Source organism: Megalobrama amblycephala, linkage group LG8 (genome assembly GCF_018812025.1).
Source record: "Megalobrama amblycephala isolate DHTTF-2021 linkage group LG8, ASM1881202v1, whole genome shotgun sequence".
NCBI lineage: Eukaryota > Metazoa > Chordata > Actinopteri > Cypriniformes > Xenocyprididae > Megalobrama > Megalobrama amblycephala.
Window position 1 is genome coordinate 33,634,498 of NC_063051.1, and position 19,785 is coordinate 33,654,282.

At 35.7% G+C, this 19,785-nt stretch overlaps 1 protein-coding gene across 14 annotated transcripts in view; it reads right to left on the reverse strand.

The window, feature by feature from the left end:
- kcnh7 (potassium channel, voltage gated eag related subfamily H, member 7) overlaps window positions 1–16,034 on the reverse strand; it is a 60,096-nt gene extending 44,062 nt beyond the window's left edge. For 5 of the 14 annotated variants that reach the window (XM_048200744.1, XM_048200748.1, XM_048200741.1 and 2 more), the window contains exons 1-2: window positions 15,354–15,979; window positions 13,571–13,801 (exon numbers count right to left, since the gene is read on the reverse strand). In XM_048200744.1, coding sequence (XP_048056701.1) covers window positions 13,571–13,801; window positions 15,354–15,429 — 307 coding nt within the window. In that variant the 5' untranslated portion in view covers window positions 15,430–15,979. Of the gene's footprint in view, window positions 1–13,570; window positions 13,802–15,353 lie in introns of all 14 variants that reach the window. The other 9 variants (XM_048200747.1, XM_048200745.1, XM_048200751.1 and 6 more) reach the window with 6 other exon arrangements.
- Between the last annotated feature and the right edge of the window lie 3,751 nt (window positions 16,035–19,785).

A 19,785-nucleotide genomic window follows, 5' to 3' on the forward strand; every position in this document is an offset into this window, starting at 1 on the left:
ATCTATAACGCACAAACACTCACACACCTGGAACTAACGACAGCAACCAGTGCTTATAGAGCACAGATCAGAGCACATGGTTATATGTTTGGTTATATATATGTGACCCGGGTCCACAAAACCAGTCATAATGGTCAATTTTTTAAAATTGAGATTTATGCATCATCTGAAAGCTGAATAAATTAAATACAAATATTTGTTGGGATAAGACAATATTTGGCAGAGATACAACTATTTGGAAATCTGGAATCTGAGGGTGCAAAAAAATCTAAATACTGAGAAAATCGCCTTTAAAGTCCTTAGCAATGCATATCCACTCACAAAAATAAATTTCTGATATATTTATGCTAGGAAATTTACAAAATATATTCACGGAACATGATCTTTACTTAATATCCTAATGATTTTTGGCATAAAAGAAAAATCGATAATTTTGACCCCTACAATGGTTGGCTATTGCTACAAATATACCTGTGCGACTTATGACTGGTTTTGTTGTCCAGGGTCACATATCATGGTTATATATCATCTCTGAGAGTTTTTTTGACAGTATAATGTATACATTTACTAAAAAATTAATTATGATTGACCCCCAAGGGGATGCTGGAGGGTCTACATAAGGTTTTCAAAAGAAGCATGCAAGTTTGACAGAAATAATTTTCTTGTAATGATAGCAATAGGTTTATGTTTCTCTTCAGGTTTAAATGCCTAACTGTACTTTAATGGTGTTTTAAATGTCATTTTAAAAATACAGTGCTAATTTAAAAGATAGTAAACAATTTCCAGATAATATTTTACACATTTACACATTCATTTTCACAGCATAAATGGGTGTTTACAAATGAAAAATATTGCTGCCTTTATATTTTAGGGGGTTCCACAAGGAAATCATCATATTGTAGGGTGGCATAGAAGGCATAGAAATTTTTGAAATGTCCCTGCTGTGAAACAGGAAACCGATGGTTTGGCTCAACTATGCCCAGATTCAGAGAAAACAGAATGTGAAAACTGATATAAAATCAATCGAAATGTAATCCAAAACATCAGAGTTGCAGTATAATGCGTTTAGGCTTTGTTGAGTGGCACAGCTTTGGAAAAAAAAAAATCTTAAATTATGTTAACACTTCTACACTATAAACCTTACTCAGGGTAGACATATTTCATTTAACTTGAATGAAAATCGGGATTTGAGGGATAGTGCTTTCAACGGTTTGTTGGTTTTACTGTTGTTTGCCTTTGTGCCAATTCTTCAGCCTACAACATGTTGACAAAAAATCTCTGCTCAGTCAATTGAAAATGACGTTTATTATTCCAAATTCATATTCAAATTCTATCTTCAATTTCATGAACTGCCATCCTTCTGTTAGATCAAATCTATAACAGAGTGTGTTCTCTATGGGTACTGTGCAGTAACACAGTACACAGCATTTAGTTGAAGAGGTGTTCCAAATAATAGTAGTATTTTTGCACAGCTAGAACACGGTATTGAATAATTAGTATCCAGGACTGGAGGTTTGAAAATGAATGATACTGATAAAGTGTAGTAATGAATTTAATGTAATCTCTCCCTCTCGTTCTGCAGTTGACGAATGGAATACGAGAGGCAGGTATGCCCAGAGTAAGCAGACTATGACCCTCTACTACATCACTGTCAATATTACCACATAATGCAATACATCCTGAGAGAGGGAGAGAGAGGCAATATGATCACTTTAGGCCATGAGAAAAAATCTGCAAGAAAAGCATTTTGTGCTCCAGTAGTTAGCTTTTATACTTTACCATGTCAGAACCTTTCAGATATGACAGGAGATGGACAAATGTTTCGCAGATTTTCTACCTCCACATCTTGAATCTTACCCTTCAGAAAACTGAAAAGTCTGATGAAAGGAGCATCTTGATATAATAAAATCTAATGACAGAAAAAAAGTACAAATATAAAATAATAAAGACTAAAATTGCAGCTACATTATGCTAAAAGATATGAATTTTTACCATAAAAGTGCAATCTAGTATACTCTAAAACAAAGTAAATGTTAAATAAACTAGTCTGGAGTGTTAATTTACAGAGTTTACAATGCCATTTGGATTCTTTAGATACTGGCTTAGCTCTGTGTGGAATAGAATTTATTGCACGACTGAGCATAGATATCCGTTTTACAGCATGAATGTTTGCAGAGTGCAACAACCTGCCAGTTTTAATCTCAAACAGTCCTGGTTGGTTATGTTCGGTATTAACCTAGGTGAGAGGCAATTCAGGAAACCATCGAGGGAATTCTTGTTTGCGTGTGTGTGTAGACTGAAAGCACAAGAGAAGCTTAAAAGATTAGCCCTATGGAACTGAATAAGTGCTTTAAACGCTTTTTCATGCTTTCAATTTCATGCTGCTGCGGTGCTGTTTAAATGAATTAAGTAGTCCAATATGGGCAGATGAAAAGCATTCAGCAAATCTTATATAATTATATATATTTTTAAATAAATTATATATATATATTTTAGTACATGTTATATTATTATAATTATATTATTTAAACCAATTTCCCTTTGATGCATGTACAAAAATGGCTCTTTTAATTACTTAATGAAAAGGTCTTTGCATTATGTAGCAAGAACAACAGGTCAATTATGTGTAGTACAACACTAAAATCAGTCTCACGGTTTGAGAATGAGTATGATGATGTGAATGTATGGTTGTGTATATACACACATGAACAAACTTGCACACGTTTGTGCAATGTGGATTTACAGAGGTATTTTAAAATCGCTCCATTACCATGACCTCCATAAATAAAGAATGAATCTGTTGACTCAATGACGTCTTTAAGGAAATGTGATCTAATGCTTATCTTGAGTGCGTAAAGGAGGAGAAACCACAGTCAAACTAGCAAGATACACCGAGAGAGGTTAACAGGGCACACCAAGCTCTGAGCATTAATTATTTTAAACTATTAAAGAGTTTAGATGTGCTATTGTAAATTGCTACATAAAGAGCAGACCTGAAGTTCTGGATGCTGGATTTATTGATGATTGATATTTTACAGCATCCCCACTGTAAAAAAAAAAAAGTCTCAGTTAACCTAAAAGTCTGCTTCGTGTGGTAACATTTAAATTAACTGATTTTATTTAAGTCAAAAATGTCATTAACCTGAGAAATTAGTTTGAAATTATGGGTTAAATCAAGTCAAAATGGTAAATGCTTGCATTATCAAGATTCTTTTTTTACTGTGTTTTACCTCAAGGAGATCTTTCTACCTGATCTGAGCCTCATGTATGGATTTGAAAGTATTGATTTTTGACTTGAATAAGTATATTTAGATGTTACCACAAAATGTGCATTTTTGGGCACCAGCACCTGCAAATGGTTGCTAAACAGTTTTATCATGTAATCACATTGTGTCTCATTTTGGCCTACTAATCGTGCATATGCACAAATTTATGAGTGATATCAGAGTATGAACATTTTCACAAACAAATCATGATTCATCAGAAACTTTTGTACTAAAATGAATCATGTCATACACCTGCAAAGTTGGATCTGAACATTTCTATCAGTTTCCAAGTTTCCAACTTCAAGTGTTTTTGTTTGTATGTTTTTCTTTTTTAAAAAAAGTTTTAGAAGAAAGTTGGACATTTTAACTTTCTGTAGTGAGCAATAAATGTAGCCAGAGAATAAATGTTGTATTGTAACACAAACATTTCTCAAAGGAAATTCTTTTGTCTTCGATGAAATATTACTGTCATGTGGAACCAGCACTCTTATTGTAGTACAATTTTAGCAGCATTTGTATGAGTTTGATCATACTGCTCTCTCTTTCAAATTCTGACAAGTTTCTCTGAGCAGCAGCAGCTGCATCGATCAGGTGACCATCACAGCATGAAAGCAAAGTAAATCAGCTCAGGTACCACTTGGATTGCAATCTTCATTTCCCACACATAAGTGAGGGAAATGTAAGTGTCCTGAGCTGAACTGTGTAATGTGTAGGAGAAGAGTATCATAATTTTGCTGCTTTTCCACATTGGTTGTCCCCTCCAGTGGAAGGAGACGCAGACTACAGTTTTACTGTCTTAGTGTTAACTTCAGCTGTTACTTGAGATGTTAAACATGTGCCCCAAGGAGATCTATGTCCAAAATTACACTTGCACTACTAAATGTGTTTGATGAAAAAGCATCTGAAGTCCAAGCAGGAACTCTAAGAAATAATGTCTGACAGATCATATGGATCATATTTATTCCCAAAGACAGCGTTCCCTTGCCCTTTCTTAAGGTCACATGCTTTCTAATCTGAAGGAGATCATTCTGTTTTCTATAGAATGCAGGTTAATGAAATGATTTTAAAGAGTGTGTGTCTGTGTATGTTAATTTTCTTCTGTATATGAACATATAGAATGTATCAAGCTCAGTTCTTGTTTCAGGATGATGGAAATTTCATTAGATTAAATTTCCACTATCAATAATTAAACCTACAGAGCATGTGGAGACTTCTTTAAACAGAGTAATCCATACGCACCTACACACCAGCACACACACACCAAGACACACAAGCATTCACATTCACCTGTCATGCGTTTTCAAATCAGTAAGTACAAGAGCATTCATTCATTTCATTAGGTCTATCTTTTCTGTTTTTCTTTATGGAACCGGTGACATTTTTGCCAACAGACGCTTTCCTGAGCAATACATTCAGTGGTGTTCATCATTACTTTGCATGCACGTGCCGATGTGCTTGTTTGCGTTTATGTCAATAGGTATACATTACATTTATGAGTATATCCTGAATGTATTGGGTGAAGAAACTGTCTGGCTGAATTATTCATTGTCTGCAACCTCAATTTCCCAGCGCAGCCATCCAATGCAAACACACACACACATAAACACACAGGTTCAAACACTGTGACTGATTGCCCTTTGAGGAGAGTGTGAAAGGTTGGTTATTACTGTGCTACAGGAGAGAAGAAAATAGTGTAACATACTCACACAATGGATGGTCAGCATGTCAGACAGCCCCAAATGAGCTGCTTCTGCCTACTTTTTCCAAAAATGATCAGGGTTCAAACCTTGTAAACTCTTTGTAAGCTGTTTTGCTTGTTTGTTTGTGTAAAACAGGTTGAGAAAATGAAGGCTTTGATTTCTCTCCAGTTGTGATTATCTACAGTGTAATTTAAAGACTAATTCAACCCATCTAATTCAAAATAGATAGGATGAATTTTCATTGCATGAAAAAAAAGACTGGTCACACTTTAGTTTTTTTGGTCCAATTCTCACTACTAACTAACTATTAACTACAACTTTTGCCTCAATATACTCCTAATTGCTGCTTATTAATAGTTAGTAAGGTAGTTGTTAAGTTTAGGTATTGGGTAGGATTATGGGATGTAGAATATGGTCATGCACAATAAGGCATTAATATCTGCTTTATAAGTACTAATAAACAAGCCAATATCCTAGCAATATGCATTCTAATAAGCAACTTGTTAATAGTGAGAATTGAACCCTAAACTAAAGCATTACCCAAAGATTTTTATTGTTTTAAATAATTAAAATATCATGAATCTGTCAAACTTCACCAAAATCCAATGATTGATAGATGCTTGGAAATGTTCATTATAGCAACTAGGCAACATGTAAACAGGATTTTTTTGGGACTACACTCAAAAAAATCTTAACACAAAAATGGGTAACATTAATTATATTATTTAACATCACTGAATCAGCAAAAAATACATTAGGTTACACTAAACTCAAGGGTTAGATCAGGTAGAAACAGCTCTGCTTTACAACTTAATGTACAACTTTTTACAGTGTAAAAGGCAACGTGCACCCAAACTCATAATTTAGCCAGCTCTATGATGGTCCGTGGACATACTGTCTGAGGCTGAGACAAATGAATGTGGCATGTTGTCTTGTAGGACTAAAGATGAGGCATGTCATGTTAACAAAATCCCTATCTGAATGTGGAGCTCATGGGTTCAGAAAGACTATCTGTATGTCTTTACAGAGCTCTAACACTCATCTGCTCAGTGCTTCTCTAATTCTGCTCATGGTGATGAGACAAGGTGTATAGTCTGCCAGAAAGTATATGTGTTGATAGGGATAAAACACCCCAGTGTTTCCACTAACCGACCCTTGTATTCTTGTTCCTTTCAAAGAGTGCTAAAAGCATTCACAATCTGACAAAGCATGTTCATTCTTGGCTATAAAAATGATAATAATAATGACTAGTGCTGATGGGGTTTGTTCTTGCTATATTGCTGTGGGTTAACAGTACAGCAGTGCAGTCTGTGTCTCTGTTCCCCTGAGCAGAGACTCCAAACATCATACCTACCAAAAGCACAAGAGCTATAAATACCTCTGTGTGTGTGTGTGTGTGTGTGTGTGTGTGTCCTCCTCTCTATTCTGTCTGTGCCAAAGTGAAACTGTAACTTTTAATCTGCACATAATAGAAAGAGGATCTGTATCGACAGATTTCATTTTCACAGAATTAAGTTACAAGATAGAGAGACACACGTGTGAATAATTCCAATTTTATTAAGAAGTAAATCCAGATGATTACGTTTGCTAGAGGAACTGAGTTAGGAAAAAAGGAATAATTGAGCCAGATGTTGTAATGGATTTTGAATGTGTGAACAGATCATTATTTGCCATTCATCACCTGATTTCTATACTAACAGAATTTATACAGCCTTCGACACGGTTGTGTTCAGTCTTTAAAATGACTGGTACACGGAGCTACGTGCTGATTGGTGGAGCCGTGTGTTAATAAACACAGCTCATTAATCATATAGAGCAGCCTGCAGGGCAACATGACAGCATATGTTCATTAGTGAGCATAGTGCAAAGAATAAAAGACAGAGCGAGTCATGGGTCACTCTTTTCCAAACACTTCCTAATCTGAAAATATACAGTAATGAGCCAAAACCATTTCTTAACCCGCAAACACAAACCTCAAAGTCATCTAAAAAATGTTTGGTCACACTTCATTACTAAACCAAAATATGATGCTTCTCAGAGTAGTGGTTTATGTACATTCAAATATATGAATAACTGTCATGATTTGTATTATTTTAGAACTGTACATTTCTGACACATGGACATTATTTTGACACAGTCACCTCTGATAACAGATTACTCTAAATTGTAATGTAGAAACATGCATTATCTATAAAGCTGCTTTTAAATGATACCTGTATAAAGCACTATAACAAACTTCACCATGGTAAACTGTGCTAACGTTTCATTTGTAAACGACTTTGTTAGCTTATTGAATTACGAAATTAAAATTATTTAAAATTACATTAACATTAAGTTAACTAATGTAAAATTCTGTTCAGGTTGTAGTTAACGTTGGCCGGAAGCCTAGTTGAGAAAATAACATTGTATGTTAAACAAAAGTTTTATGGCTAGTCACCTTTGTAGTTTTAGCATTAGATTGTTATATTTTTTTAATGGAAGTTAAGATTTACTGCATTTTTTTGTGGTGTTTTAAAGGCAACCGCGACAAAGCATTAAGAAAGACACGAGCCAGCCACACCGAGACTGATAATTCTTCTTAAGAGAAGACTTGCCTGATTTTGAGAGGTTTCTTTATTCCATATGGTGTGTAAAAGTGTGTAATTTCTCCATAAAAGTGTGTAATTTCTACTTCTTGTTTTTCAGGGAACACATTTCTCTCTGTGTAAGTGCTGTTGTGTAAATATTCTATGCATTTGTTTCATAATTAATTCATAAATAAAATCCATAAATGCCTCAAGTCAAGCGGATGGTAAAGAGGATTTTCATAAAACTAAGGATTCAAGGACCTCTTTTCATAACAAGCAGCCAATGAGGTTTTTTTTACACTAAAAAAGTCTTGCTTAATGTATTGGAAGCATCATTTTTTGCATGTTTTTTACTTTTAGACTACATGTATAATCTGCTGATGTGTTTGTACTATGTTCATTTACGACGATCTGCTGAAGCTCAAACTGAGCATCAGAATGGAGAAGAAAGGTGACTTAAAGGACTTTGAATGTGGCATGGTTGTTGGTGCCAGATGGTCTAAAACTGTTGGGATCTACAGGGATTTTCATGCACAACCATCTCTAGGGTTTATAGAGAATAGTCCAAAAAAGAGGCAGTTCTGTGGGCAAAAATGTCTTGCTGATGCCAAAGGTCAGAGGAGAATGGACAGACTGGTTCTAGCTGATAGAAAGGCAACAGTAACTCAAATAACCACTTGTACAAGAGAGGTCTGCAGAAGAGCATCTCTGAATGCACAACATGTCGAACCTTGAAGCAGATGGGCTACAGCAGCAGAAGACATACCGGTGCCACTCCTGTCAGCTAAGAACAGGAAACTGAGACTACAATTCACACGGGCTCACCAAAATTGAGACTCAATTTTGGCTGCGACATTCAGATGGTAGGGTCAGAATTTGGCATAAATAACATGAAAGCATACAAACAGCATCCCATCCTGCCTTGTATCAACCATTTAGGCTGGTGGTGGTGGTGTAAAGGTGTGGGGGATATTTCTTTGCACAATATGGGCCCCTTAGTACCAATTGAGCATCATTTAAACGCCACAGGCGTTGCTGACCATATCCATCCCTTTACGACCACATGATACCCATCTTCTAATCGCTACTTCAAGCAGGATAACGCTCCATGTCACAAAGCTCAGATCATCTCAAACTGGTTTCTTGTAAATGAGTTCACTATACTCAAGTGGCCTCCACAATCTCCAGATCTCAATCTAATAGAGCAGCTTTGGGATGTGGTGGAACAAAAGATTCACATCATGGATGTGCAGCCAACAAATCTGCAGCAACTGCATAATGCGATCATGTCAATATAGACCAAAATCTCTGAGGAATGTTTCCAGCACCCTGTACCAGCAAGGTGTAATAAAGTGGTCGATGAGTGTATTTACTATTTTTTTTTTTTTTTAACACATTCTCAATTTCTTTGTTTTTAAAAGATTAATTGACATATTCAGGGACAGCTTATAAAGGAATTGAGTTGAAACCACAATTTGTAAAATGTTACAAATACAACAAAAAGAGCACTCTGAAGAGAGGAGTGTTGTGGGTAAAGTATTTGCAACATGAAAACATGTACAAAAGCTGAATGTAAAAATGCTGCAAGAACTGGGTTTAGAAGAATTTTATTTATTTTATTATTGCTGAATGAAATCCTTTGCAGCAGGGAATTTGCCAAGCCAAAAGTGTAGGATAATAGTGCCAGTGCTCAGACAGGAAGTCTCAGAAGAATTATGCAGGGCTATCACATTCTACTGCAATATAAATGCTAAATAAGGCATGACCCATTCTCATGAGCACCTAGCTTTGTATGTGTATGTATGTGCGTGTGTGTGTCTGTGGAGTGTGTGTAATGGAATAAGCAGGGTGGGATCCTCTAATATGACCACACACTCAATGGTTATTCAGTGTTTTTTTTACAGCAATTTATAGGCTCAGCAAAGAGCCTTCTTCTAATAAAAAAAAAACCTTTGTTATTTAGGGCTTAATATGCACAATGGCATTTGAGTATCTGAGTTTATATTTTCCACACCCATATGTGCAATATTTTGGGCAAAATAATAATGCAAATTTAAATTCAATCATTTCTTACTTACAATTCAATTTAAATATTAAACTAAATAAGTGATAATTGGCTTAATTAAAACTGAAATATGCTAGCTGATATTTTTAATGTTAATAAGAGCAGCAAAATGATTTTTTGAAATGTAATTTTTCTTAAATTCATTTACACTCACAATTTGACATTTAAAACTGAATTTTCATTGATAATTTGCGATGAATAAAGCAAATGTAACAAGTTAAACAGGCTTTATCCATCCATAAAAACTGGCACAAGTGTCTTATTCAAACAGAAATTAAGTGACATTGTGAGGTTTTTACCAACAGATTGTGTTTAGTTTAAAAGTGAATAATTTTGAATGTTAAATGACATCCAATTTCCAAAACAAACACGTTTCTGGTTTGGTGTTAATTAAGCCTTAAAGTCACCATTAACGGTAGGGTAGGCAATTTGGAGAGGCTAGCAATTTACATACAAAGATAATGCAAAGACACAAACAGACACAAAATCGCGTCTTCTGCGCAAGTTGAAAAATTTCAACTCGAGTGGGAAATTTGCATGACACGTTGTCGTGCATCAGCAAAGAGCTTATTGGCACGTCTGGATGGACACGTTCCGGTTTTATCAGAAAATGGAAGAGAACATTATTGTAGCCATCTGCGGGCACCCCGAATGTTATGACACAACTTCTTATTCATACAGAGACCGGACAAAAAAGGAGATAGCTTGGAGAAAGGTAAGTGAGGAAGTTGTGCTACCTGGTAAGTGATAAAAATATGCGTCTGTTTCTTTGATTCTAGCTATGAGTTTTACATTACTATGACTGGTTAGCACTGGCATTAGCCAAAGTTGTTGTTGTTGATGTGCCTGAAGACACTCCTCATCGCGCAATGTTTTTATTTTTGAGCGAATGACGTGGAAAACAAGTAATCCTGAAAGTAATCTAGAGCGAGTACCGCGATGTGAATATTTGCTTCGTTTTTGATGTGCACACACCATTAGATTTTAATCAAAATAACTCTGAAGACGTTTCTCTCTGCGCAAGAATGGGACAATCTGTCACTCACATGAGATTGCAGCAATTGCAAACCACAACCATCCAATAATCCAATCAATTCTTGATGGACTAAATAAAGCCCCACCCTACATATTTTCTTGTTCAAGAAGCCGTTACACTTGGATATACATCAAAATAGAACTTCCATTTCATGCCGATTTTAAGGGTGAGGCTTTTGAGATAAATATGGTAAAGCACCAGCAAATATAGCTGAAATTCTAAAAAATATATAGACGAACTATGTGAAGCTTAAAAAGATTATAAACAGACATAAGGATGCTTACGTCTTAACTCTTTTTGTTCTAATTTTAATCTTTATTTTTATGAGTGATTGAATACAAGGATGAAAAATTAGGAAGGAAGGAAAACAGAGAGAGAAAAATTCTAAAAAAAAAAAAAATTCTACATGCACCTGCTCATTGTTCACAGTTTAATGCAATCACAGTAGAAGCCACTAAAATCACAATTAAAAAAATGTGATTTTTTAAGCAGATCCAGAACGTGCTGTGCTGTGGCTCAGCAAGAGGAGAGCAGCCTCATTTACACCTCAGAGAGAGAAGTGAATTTATATGCTGTCTCTAGAGTGGAAACCAGCATAATGACATGTCCATTAGTTCATATGATATCTAAGAGGCATTCAGAACAGAGTCGACAGATTTCGTTGACAAAGTGAGGTCTAGAAAGAGTAGCTCAAAGTTACCCCAGGGACGTAACTATGAAGAGAAGCCAGGGAGTTTAATAGAGAAGGGATGTCAGATAAATTGCGGCTGCTTTTTATGTTGCTAGCATTATGATTGACAGGATTATATGAACGATCTGTAGCACTTCAGTTAGGAAGTATTTAAAAGACTCTTAAACTGCTACTGAATTTTTAAAAGGCGATAATGATCTATGATGGCTATAATGCATTATATCCTTTTTGTATAATGCACTATTACAAGTTTACACTTTCAATTGTGAGCGAGTGTATGAGTTGTGCAGAAGAATTGTGGTTTGCCAAGACAAAACTAAGCAGATAGGCTCTCCTATTACAGTTCTCCAGAGAATCAACATATGAGAAATGTAACACAAGGATGGACATATGAGATAGGGAGAATATAAGAAGTGCCTTTCATGCACTGCAGTAACCAGATAAAAACATAAGAACAGAATACTGAGTTGAATATATTATTGAATGAGAGAATTCTTGGCGGGTGGACAGGGGGTCTTTTTGTGCTGTTGTAAGGAAGCTTGGATGTACAAGAGATTCAATATACTAGATGCTGAAGAAATGATCTTAGAAAAAAAAAAAATATCAGCATTTGCTTTAAGAACACAGATTCAGACCTGAAATTTTATCATGTGAAATAATGTATTAATTCATATTACCTCCTGGCACTCAGCAATTAATTTTGTCCTATGTAGAGGACATTTGTTTTTTTCTCTCAGAGCATATATGCCATGTATATCCTGATGAATACTCTCTCTTTTGTTTTTTTTAATAGGCTAACATGACAGTTAAAAAACTTATATATGAAAAGAGTAGCCAGTGATATTATATTTGGCAATTACAATTGTATTTGCTTGATTTGCCATTTTCTTGTAAATTAACATGCCAAGAAATTTTCAAAGCAGATTATAGCCCCTTTCACACATACAGTCTTTAGTGGTAAATTACTGTGTGAATGTGTGAACAAGACCTTTTCAAAAATACTGGTAACTCACGTCTATTATGCAATCTGTGAACAAAGCATATGACTATCATTATGAACTTGTACAAGATCAGGATGCACTAATAAGAAGTCATGCATAAGAAGTCTGCTATGAGCCAATCATAAAGCTCAGACACAATGTACAGAAAGCTTTGCTGCTTTTTAATTGTTTTTCAATGTAAACATGCACTAGCTGTATGTCTTTGCCCATTGCGCCACGTATACCGCATATCCCGCACGTTTTTAAAAATACGCATATCTTTTCCTGCCTTCTTTTCCATTCATCAGCTGTGGCTCTGCAGATGGATACTATCGGATAATATTGTGCACCGCCTTGTGTTTTTAAGAGCAAAAACAGGTTCTGTGTGATCAGCCTGTCACTCAAACCAAAAAAAGTACACAATCTCAATTTCCTTACAGAAGAAATAAAAAAATCAAAGTCCTCAGTACATATGTTTTTCACTACAAGAGAGACTACAGCTGAACAGGGCAAAAAAATGATCTCAGCTGTTTCTCTGTGATCTGAGACAAAATTTTCCAAGACATCACTAACTGTCATTTCAATGACACAATGTCTTTTCTCCTCAATAATTCAACCACACACTCTCTTGACATTTGCTCTCTCTCTCTCTCTCTCTTTTATATTCCATATCCCAAGTATCAGTTTATTCCTAGAAAGACCATATTAAAAGGAAATAAAAGTACCATTGAATAAAAAAATGACATGTCCCAAAATATATTACAGTGACACACAAAAAAATTATACATTAAAAAGTAGACAGAAACCTGTCTCACAAATCAAAGTACATCATTAATTTGGATCCTAAAGCTGAAGAGTGTAATTTCTGTGCCAAAAGTAACAACAAATGGAACTGCAAAAATAATTTTCACTTCCTGTCTGCCATTGGTAAGCCAAAAGATAGCTCCGCCCAAATCTCACTCTTTTGGATAAGATGTTGTTTATGTGTCAGGCTAGTCAGGATACACACACATTTTTAATAGCGTCACAGAGCCAAAGTGTGAATCAGCCTACTAATAATACCTTAATTATTTAATGGCATATTTTCTTTCTATTTCTTGTTCTTTTCCATTAGGCAACGGGCTTATTTTTCCTCTCACAGATATTTCAAATGGAGGTTATATTAACCAAAACATTAATATACAGCGTAACATTTAATAAACTCAACCCATAGACTCTCTCAGGTTCACTGAACTAATATAAATATGTAAAGCTCACACACTCACCGTCCTTGCGGTGGTAGGTGATCTCCACTTTGCGTTCCTCCGAGCCCATGAGAGCCTGTGCTACCTGCGCAATAGCATGCCGCTTGGTCAGCTGTCCGTGCAGGAAGTCGCAGGTGCACGGCTTCTGCATGATGTCCGGCCTGGAAAACCCTGTCATCTCACAGAAGGCATCATTGCAGTAGATGATGGCACAGTTCTGGACACGTGCATTGGCTATGACAAATCTCTTGTCTGTAGAAATGGACAGAAAAGAGTTATTGGGGTAAGGAAAGTGTGTAAAATGAGATGAGGTGAAATAGTAAATCAATTTTAAAGCTTTTAGAAAAGTGTTACTTATGCTGCCTTAGTGCTTTTGGCAGTGTGTGCTTATGTAGATTAGCAAATGTAGGGTTGTAAATTTGAGTAATTAGGCTGAATTTTATGACGTTACATTGTGATTGTTGACAAAGTCTCTGCTATTCGAATCAATAAGCATATAAGCACAATAAACATCACACTCTTTTTTGCATTTTTAGACAACTAATATAAACCTACCAACCGTGCAGGATGGAAATAAACCTCAGTGCATCAAGGAAACATGAAATTATGGAACAATTTAAAGGAATATTCAGGGTTCAGTATGTTTATCTTAATCAACAGAATTTGTGGCATAATGTTGGTTGTATTTTGTATCTCCTTTTGTTAAAAAAACAAAACAAAATAAATCTGTATTACATTGAGCCACTTATAGTACATTAGAAGTGAATGGGTCTAATTTGTTTCAAAAGTACAGCCAAAATATGCATTTGCATGAATTTAGTGTTTAGTATTTAGTGTTTAGTCAATTGTTTAGTAACTTTTCCCCCCCTGTAAAGTTATGTCCAATTTCGCAAAGGTATCACCATGACAATGCAATCCTAAAATCCTAAAATGACTGTAAAAAATGATTTGAACAGCTTTAAAGATCAAATAATATGAATAAAAGGAATTAATGTACAGTAAGTGCTTCACAATTCTTTTAAATTCTCAACAAAAAAAAAAAAGGTTTCCATTTCAAGTGTCCCATGAACTCAATTTATGTTTTTGTTTTTTTATGAAGCCAGAAAATATTTTTTGTAGTAAATCTGGTAATCAACACTGACTGAGATTAACTGAACCCAGAATATTCTGATTAAGGAATATTTGCACAAATTGTCATGTCAACAAATATATAGACACAATACTGTCTCAAGCTAACACCTTGTGCCTATTTTTACCCAAATGAAAACATTTATGCTTGATTATGTCCTCCATGTTGTCTACCAGAAACTGTCCTTCTATATTAACAGATATGTTTGAGAGAAAACAGGAGAGACAGTAACACATGGAAGAGAAAGATTGGCAGTGGACACTTGGCCCCTCAGCTGAGTGCTTGTGGTAGTGTGAGTAAACATATTAACACTCAAACACATCACACAAACGGTGATTGTGTCATCTGACATGATGTTAGCCGAACAATGGACAACATAAATGGACAGTTTCCTCCCTAAAGAGTCCAAACACTATCCAAAATCTATTAAGCTGTTAACCACTTAACTAATCAATGTTTACATCAGTGAGAGACGGTAGCAGTACAGCACTAATAAATCAAAGTATCCATTTCTAAGTTTGTACATCGAAGAAAGGCTGAAACAAGTTGTACTGTCAATGTGTGGAGGGAAATTCCCACTATTTAAAGGTCACTGACAAAACTGAGACATGCAGCTCTTATTGTTGCATTGAAAGTAAACAAACATTAGAGCAACATCTGGAAGGTGACACTCACTTTGACCCTCGAATTTGCGGATAATAATCCCGAGAAATGTGTTCTGTGGAGCGACGTGACCTCGTCGCACCGGCATAATTGACGGCTGGTTGTGCGCGAGAACCGCTCGATCGCGCGCCCCTTTGAATCCTTTGAACGAGCTTCACGAGCGCAGCGCGAGGAAACGCGTCTCTTTGTGAGGGGTCATTCCGGCGACGTCTTCTCCTTCTTTCCACCGTTAGATTGTCGCTTTCCGTGATTCATTCCCGTTTTGGTCTTCACCGTTAGTCGTCGTTTAAAACGAAAGACGAGAAAACGAGGCGCTCTGTGAGGAGGCTTTGAGCAGCATCTCAATCGAACTGAAACCCACCAATGTGACGAACGTCCACAAACTGACAGCAGTGACGTCTGTCTCTCCGCGAGGGGCCCTCGCGCTTTGCGCGCGACACTGTGCAAGGAGATGCGCGAGGAAACGGTATCTGTGTTGCGCGAGAGAAGCCCTGAAGGAGGGCACAGTTCACACGGATCGCTCTCCGCAAACCACGTCAAACAACACAACACGTGGGGTTTTCTTTTTCCACCTTTAGGATATCCATGACAGTGAACTTAAGAGCGGCTGCGACTAAATTAGTCAGGTCAATTACAGTGTGATTTGGATCTGTAAATTAAAGGGTGTTTATGCAAAAAATGCGATGGTAAATGTAAACTTTAATGTGCCAAACAATAGTAATAATAGTAAATGGATTCGACCTTTGTAAAGTGCTTATTCGCATGCGTGGTAAATTTGGGACTGTCCATGGTGCTGGAAATACTCCTATTGAAATGTTATCTACCTCGACCTCGACAGCGTCCTGTAAAAAGGTTCAAATAAACTTAGAGAAAAAGAGGAAGATTCCATAAGTCGGGTGAAGTAAGGAACAAATAATTAAAGTGATCAAAGGTTTCTTTGCTTAAAAAAAAGCAAGAAAAAAGACAAAAAATTGGACAAGGATATCTGACACACAGAGTATACTTATTTATTAGCCTACTCTTTTCTAAATAAAGATAGAAAGAAAATAGAATAATGCTAATCAAATCATACAGATAGACTTATGCTATTTAGATACAATTAAATATAGAATTATGCTAATTAAATCACAACGTAAGGCCATATCCATGTTCAAGTTTATTGCCTGTAGAAACATGCGCGCGCGCGCGCGTCCTCCTCCTCCTGCAACACAAAGAAATCACGTCAGCACTTTCCGCCACCTTAACGCTGACTGGATTAATGCAATTAAATGTTTGTTAAGAGATCATTAAAGCGTCTCCGTGACCTCTGATGTCATGGAAATGTGAGGAAACCCCCGCTGAGGGAGAGATAAAAAGGAGAATACATCAGTACTGGCATCTAGTGGTGACAACAAGAGAATGCTTTGTGGAGCTGACCTGCTGGCAACAAAATTAGTTAAAAAGTGTACAAACAAAATTTGATAAGATATTAGATATACACTACTACTCTAAAGTTTGTGGTAGGTCGGTAAGATTGTTTTTTAAATGTTTTTGAAATATTGAAATTTACACAGTAAAATACTGATTTCCACAGAAACATTGATATACCATAAAACAATGCATTCTGGGTAATATTTGTCATTTTAAGAAAAGATGCCTATAGGTTACTTTCTCGAAAACGACAAATAATATTACCCAGCATGCACTGTAATATACAGAAGTAATATACTGTAAAAACAATGCATTCTGGGTAATATTAGTTGTTTTCGAGAAAGTAACCTATAGGTTAGTTTCTCGAAAAACGACTAATAATATTACCCAGAATGCATTTTGATGATATTTTACTGTTTCAATGAAAAATGGTATTTTACTGTGTAAATTTGTTTCGATTTTTTGTTGTTGTTGTTATTTTTTAGAGTGAAGGCTGCATTTATTCAATCAATCCAAATACAGAAATATTATGAAATATCATTATAATTTAAAATGATAATTTTCTATTGTAATATTTTTTAAAATGTAATTTAATCCTGTGATGGTGAAGCTGAATTTTCAGCATCATTACTCCAGTCTTCAGTGTCACATGAACATTTCTTATTATTATCAATGTTGAAAACAGCGGATCCACTTAATACGTTTTTGTGGAAACGGTGACACTTTTTCATGATTCTTTGATGAATAGAAAGCTTTAAAATAGATTCTTTAAAATAGAAATCTTGTGCTAACATAAACGTCTTTGCCGTCACTTTTGACCAAATTAATGTGTCCTTGCTACTATTTTCTCTAAAAAAAACAAACAAAAACATCTGAAAAAAAGAGCAACAACACCAAACAAACAGTGCACGTAGGTCTCCTTTTGTTTACCATTTGGTATCCCTTAAGCTGGTGTTGTTATTATGTTAAGCCACAGTGTGAAAGGAATACACAGAGGAATCTCAAAATCTAACATTTGTGAGTTTTGTGTCAATTAATGATATGAATATAATATGAAACAAACCAATTTACTTCAGTAAGTGTGCGTCTTGTGAGTGATGTGCATTGCTCTCATCAAACATGGCTTCCATTCCTCTCCAACTGTCTCTCTAAGTTTATGTTCTACATGAGAGAAAGTGTCAGGCATGCTTTGGGACTGAATGTAAATCAATAAAGCAATGCAACAGAAGCACTTACAGAAAACTAGCCCTTTCCTTCATTAATTATCAGTGCAACTCATCAATATTCAACTGTATGCAATATTCACAAGAATGAAACTTAGAAAGTGACACAGACCCCTGTGGTAATGTCTGCTCCGCTGTAATGGAGAGGTTTACTGGCACATAAGGAAACACGTGTGTATGTGTGCGTGCCAATGTGCAAGTGTGTTTGTCAGTGTTTGAGCTTAAGTTATAGTTTCTCAGAATGTCAAATGCATAATACTACTGGATCCAGTTTGATTTCAATTGTTAAAACAATTGGTAGACAGAACTTGAAGGACAGATGAGAGAGTTTGTAAGATAATGTGTGTAATAGTGATTTGTTTTTTGTAGGTTGTGCTTATCTGGAAATTGATTTAGTTGAATGTGTAATTCTGAGCAAACCAATTAATAAAGCTGGTTCGAATTGGAGCAGCATTTAAAATTGAAATGACTCCTGACTTATTCAGATTTATTTATTTATAATTTTTTTTTTTTTAAAGGCAGTGGTTGCCAAAAATGTACCATAAATATATGATGACAATGTCTCAGGCATTATGGGATGGCATTTTAGTGCCTATTATAGCCTATAACTTATATAATGTTAATATCCTACATCCTACATCTACTAAAAGGCAAAAATGCAACATAAATCCACAATGTGCATAAGTAATATAAGCAAAGAAGAAAAAAATTAGATAATCAAATATGATGTGATGACATTTCACTGCTTTTCATTAGGTTAAAAACAATATCCACGTGCAGGCTTTATTCATAAGAGCGTAGTTGTACAGGCAGTAGGTCAAACACCAGCAAACAGAAACAGGAAGGCAAGGCAAAAGAGTAGTCTAATACACAGGCAAAGGTCAAGGCAGGCAGCAAGCAATCATCAACAAGGAATCAGACCAGGGTCAAAAACACAGTTTAGGCTAGGCAAGGAACACGGAACACGGAACACGGAACACGGAACACGGAACACGGAACACGGAACACGGAACACGGAACACGGAACACGGAACACAAGGTTGGATACAAGGCTAAACAATACTCAGCAATGTGTGTGTGTTTGAGTGCAGCTTATAAAGTGTCACTGATGGGAAACAGGTGTGAGTGTGTGATTAGTTCCTAGCTGGGGAATTGTGGGAAATGGAGTCCATATAATGAGAATAGAGCACGGACCCAGGGCACATGTAACAATTATTAACAAGTTAACAATATTTTACTGTCATCGTGCATCTATTTACTTGTTAAACATATCTATTTTCACATTAAATTAAAAGGTAATTCATACAAAAATAACTTTACAGTAATTTAATTAAAATCAATGTAGAATAAATTGCAAATCTTATCTGTTAAATTTATTTTCTCTCAGTGTTTGTTTGGTAACAATTTTTACAACCTTAACAACAATTACAGGTAGTGAACTTTCTTTTGCATGTATTTTTACCTTTATATTTAGATTGATATATGTTCTTACATTTGCACTTATATTTACATTTCAATCTTGACAACTCTGAATAGTTTAGCATGTTATTGAATATGGCAATATTCATGTACTTGGCCATGGCAGACTAGGGTTTTTTTGTTTGTTTTTTGTTTTTTGCTGTTTTTTGATAGTTTCAGCCCGACACAGTTATCATTTTCACGTCCTGCGCCATGTTTAAATAGCAAATGCAATTGCACCCATCTGTTTGCCCATGGGCGTGCTGGTCTGAAAACAAGGTGTGTTCAGGCGCACTGTTGGCGCTTTGCTATTTTGAGGCAACTTAAACTTTTACCTCGTGCACAAGCAGATC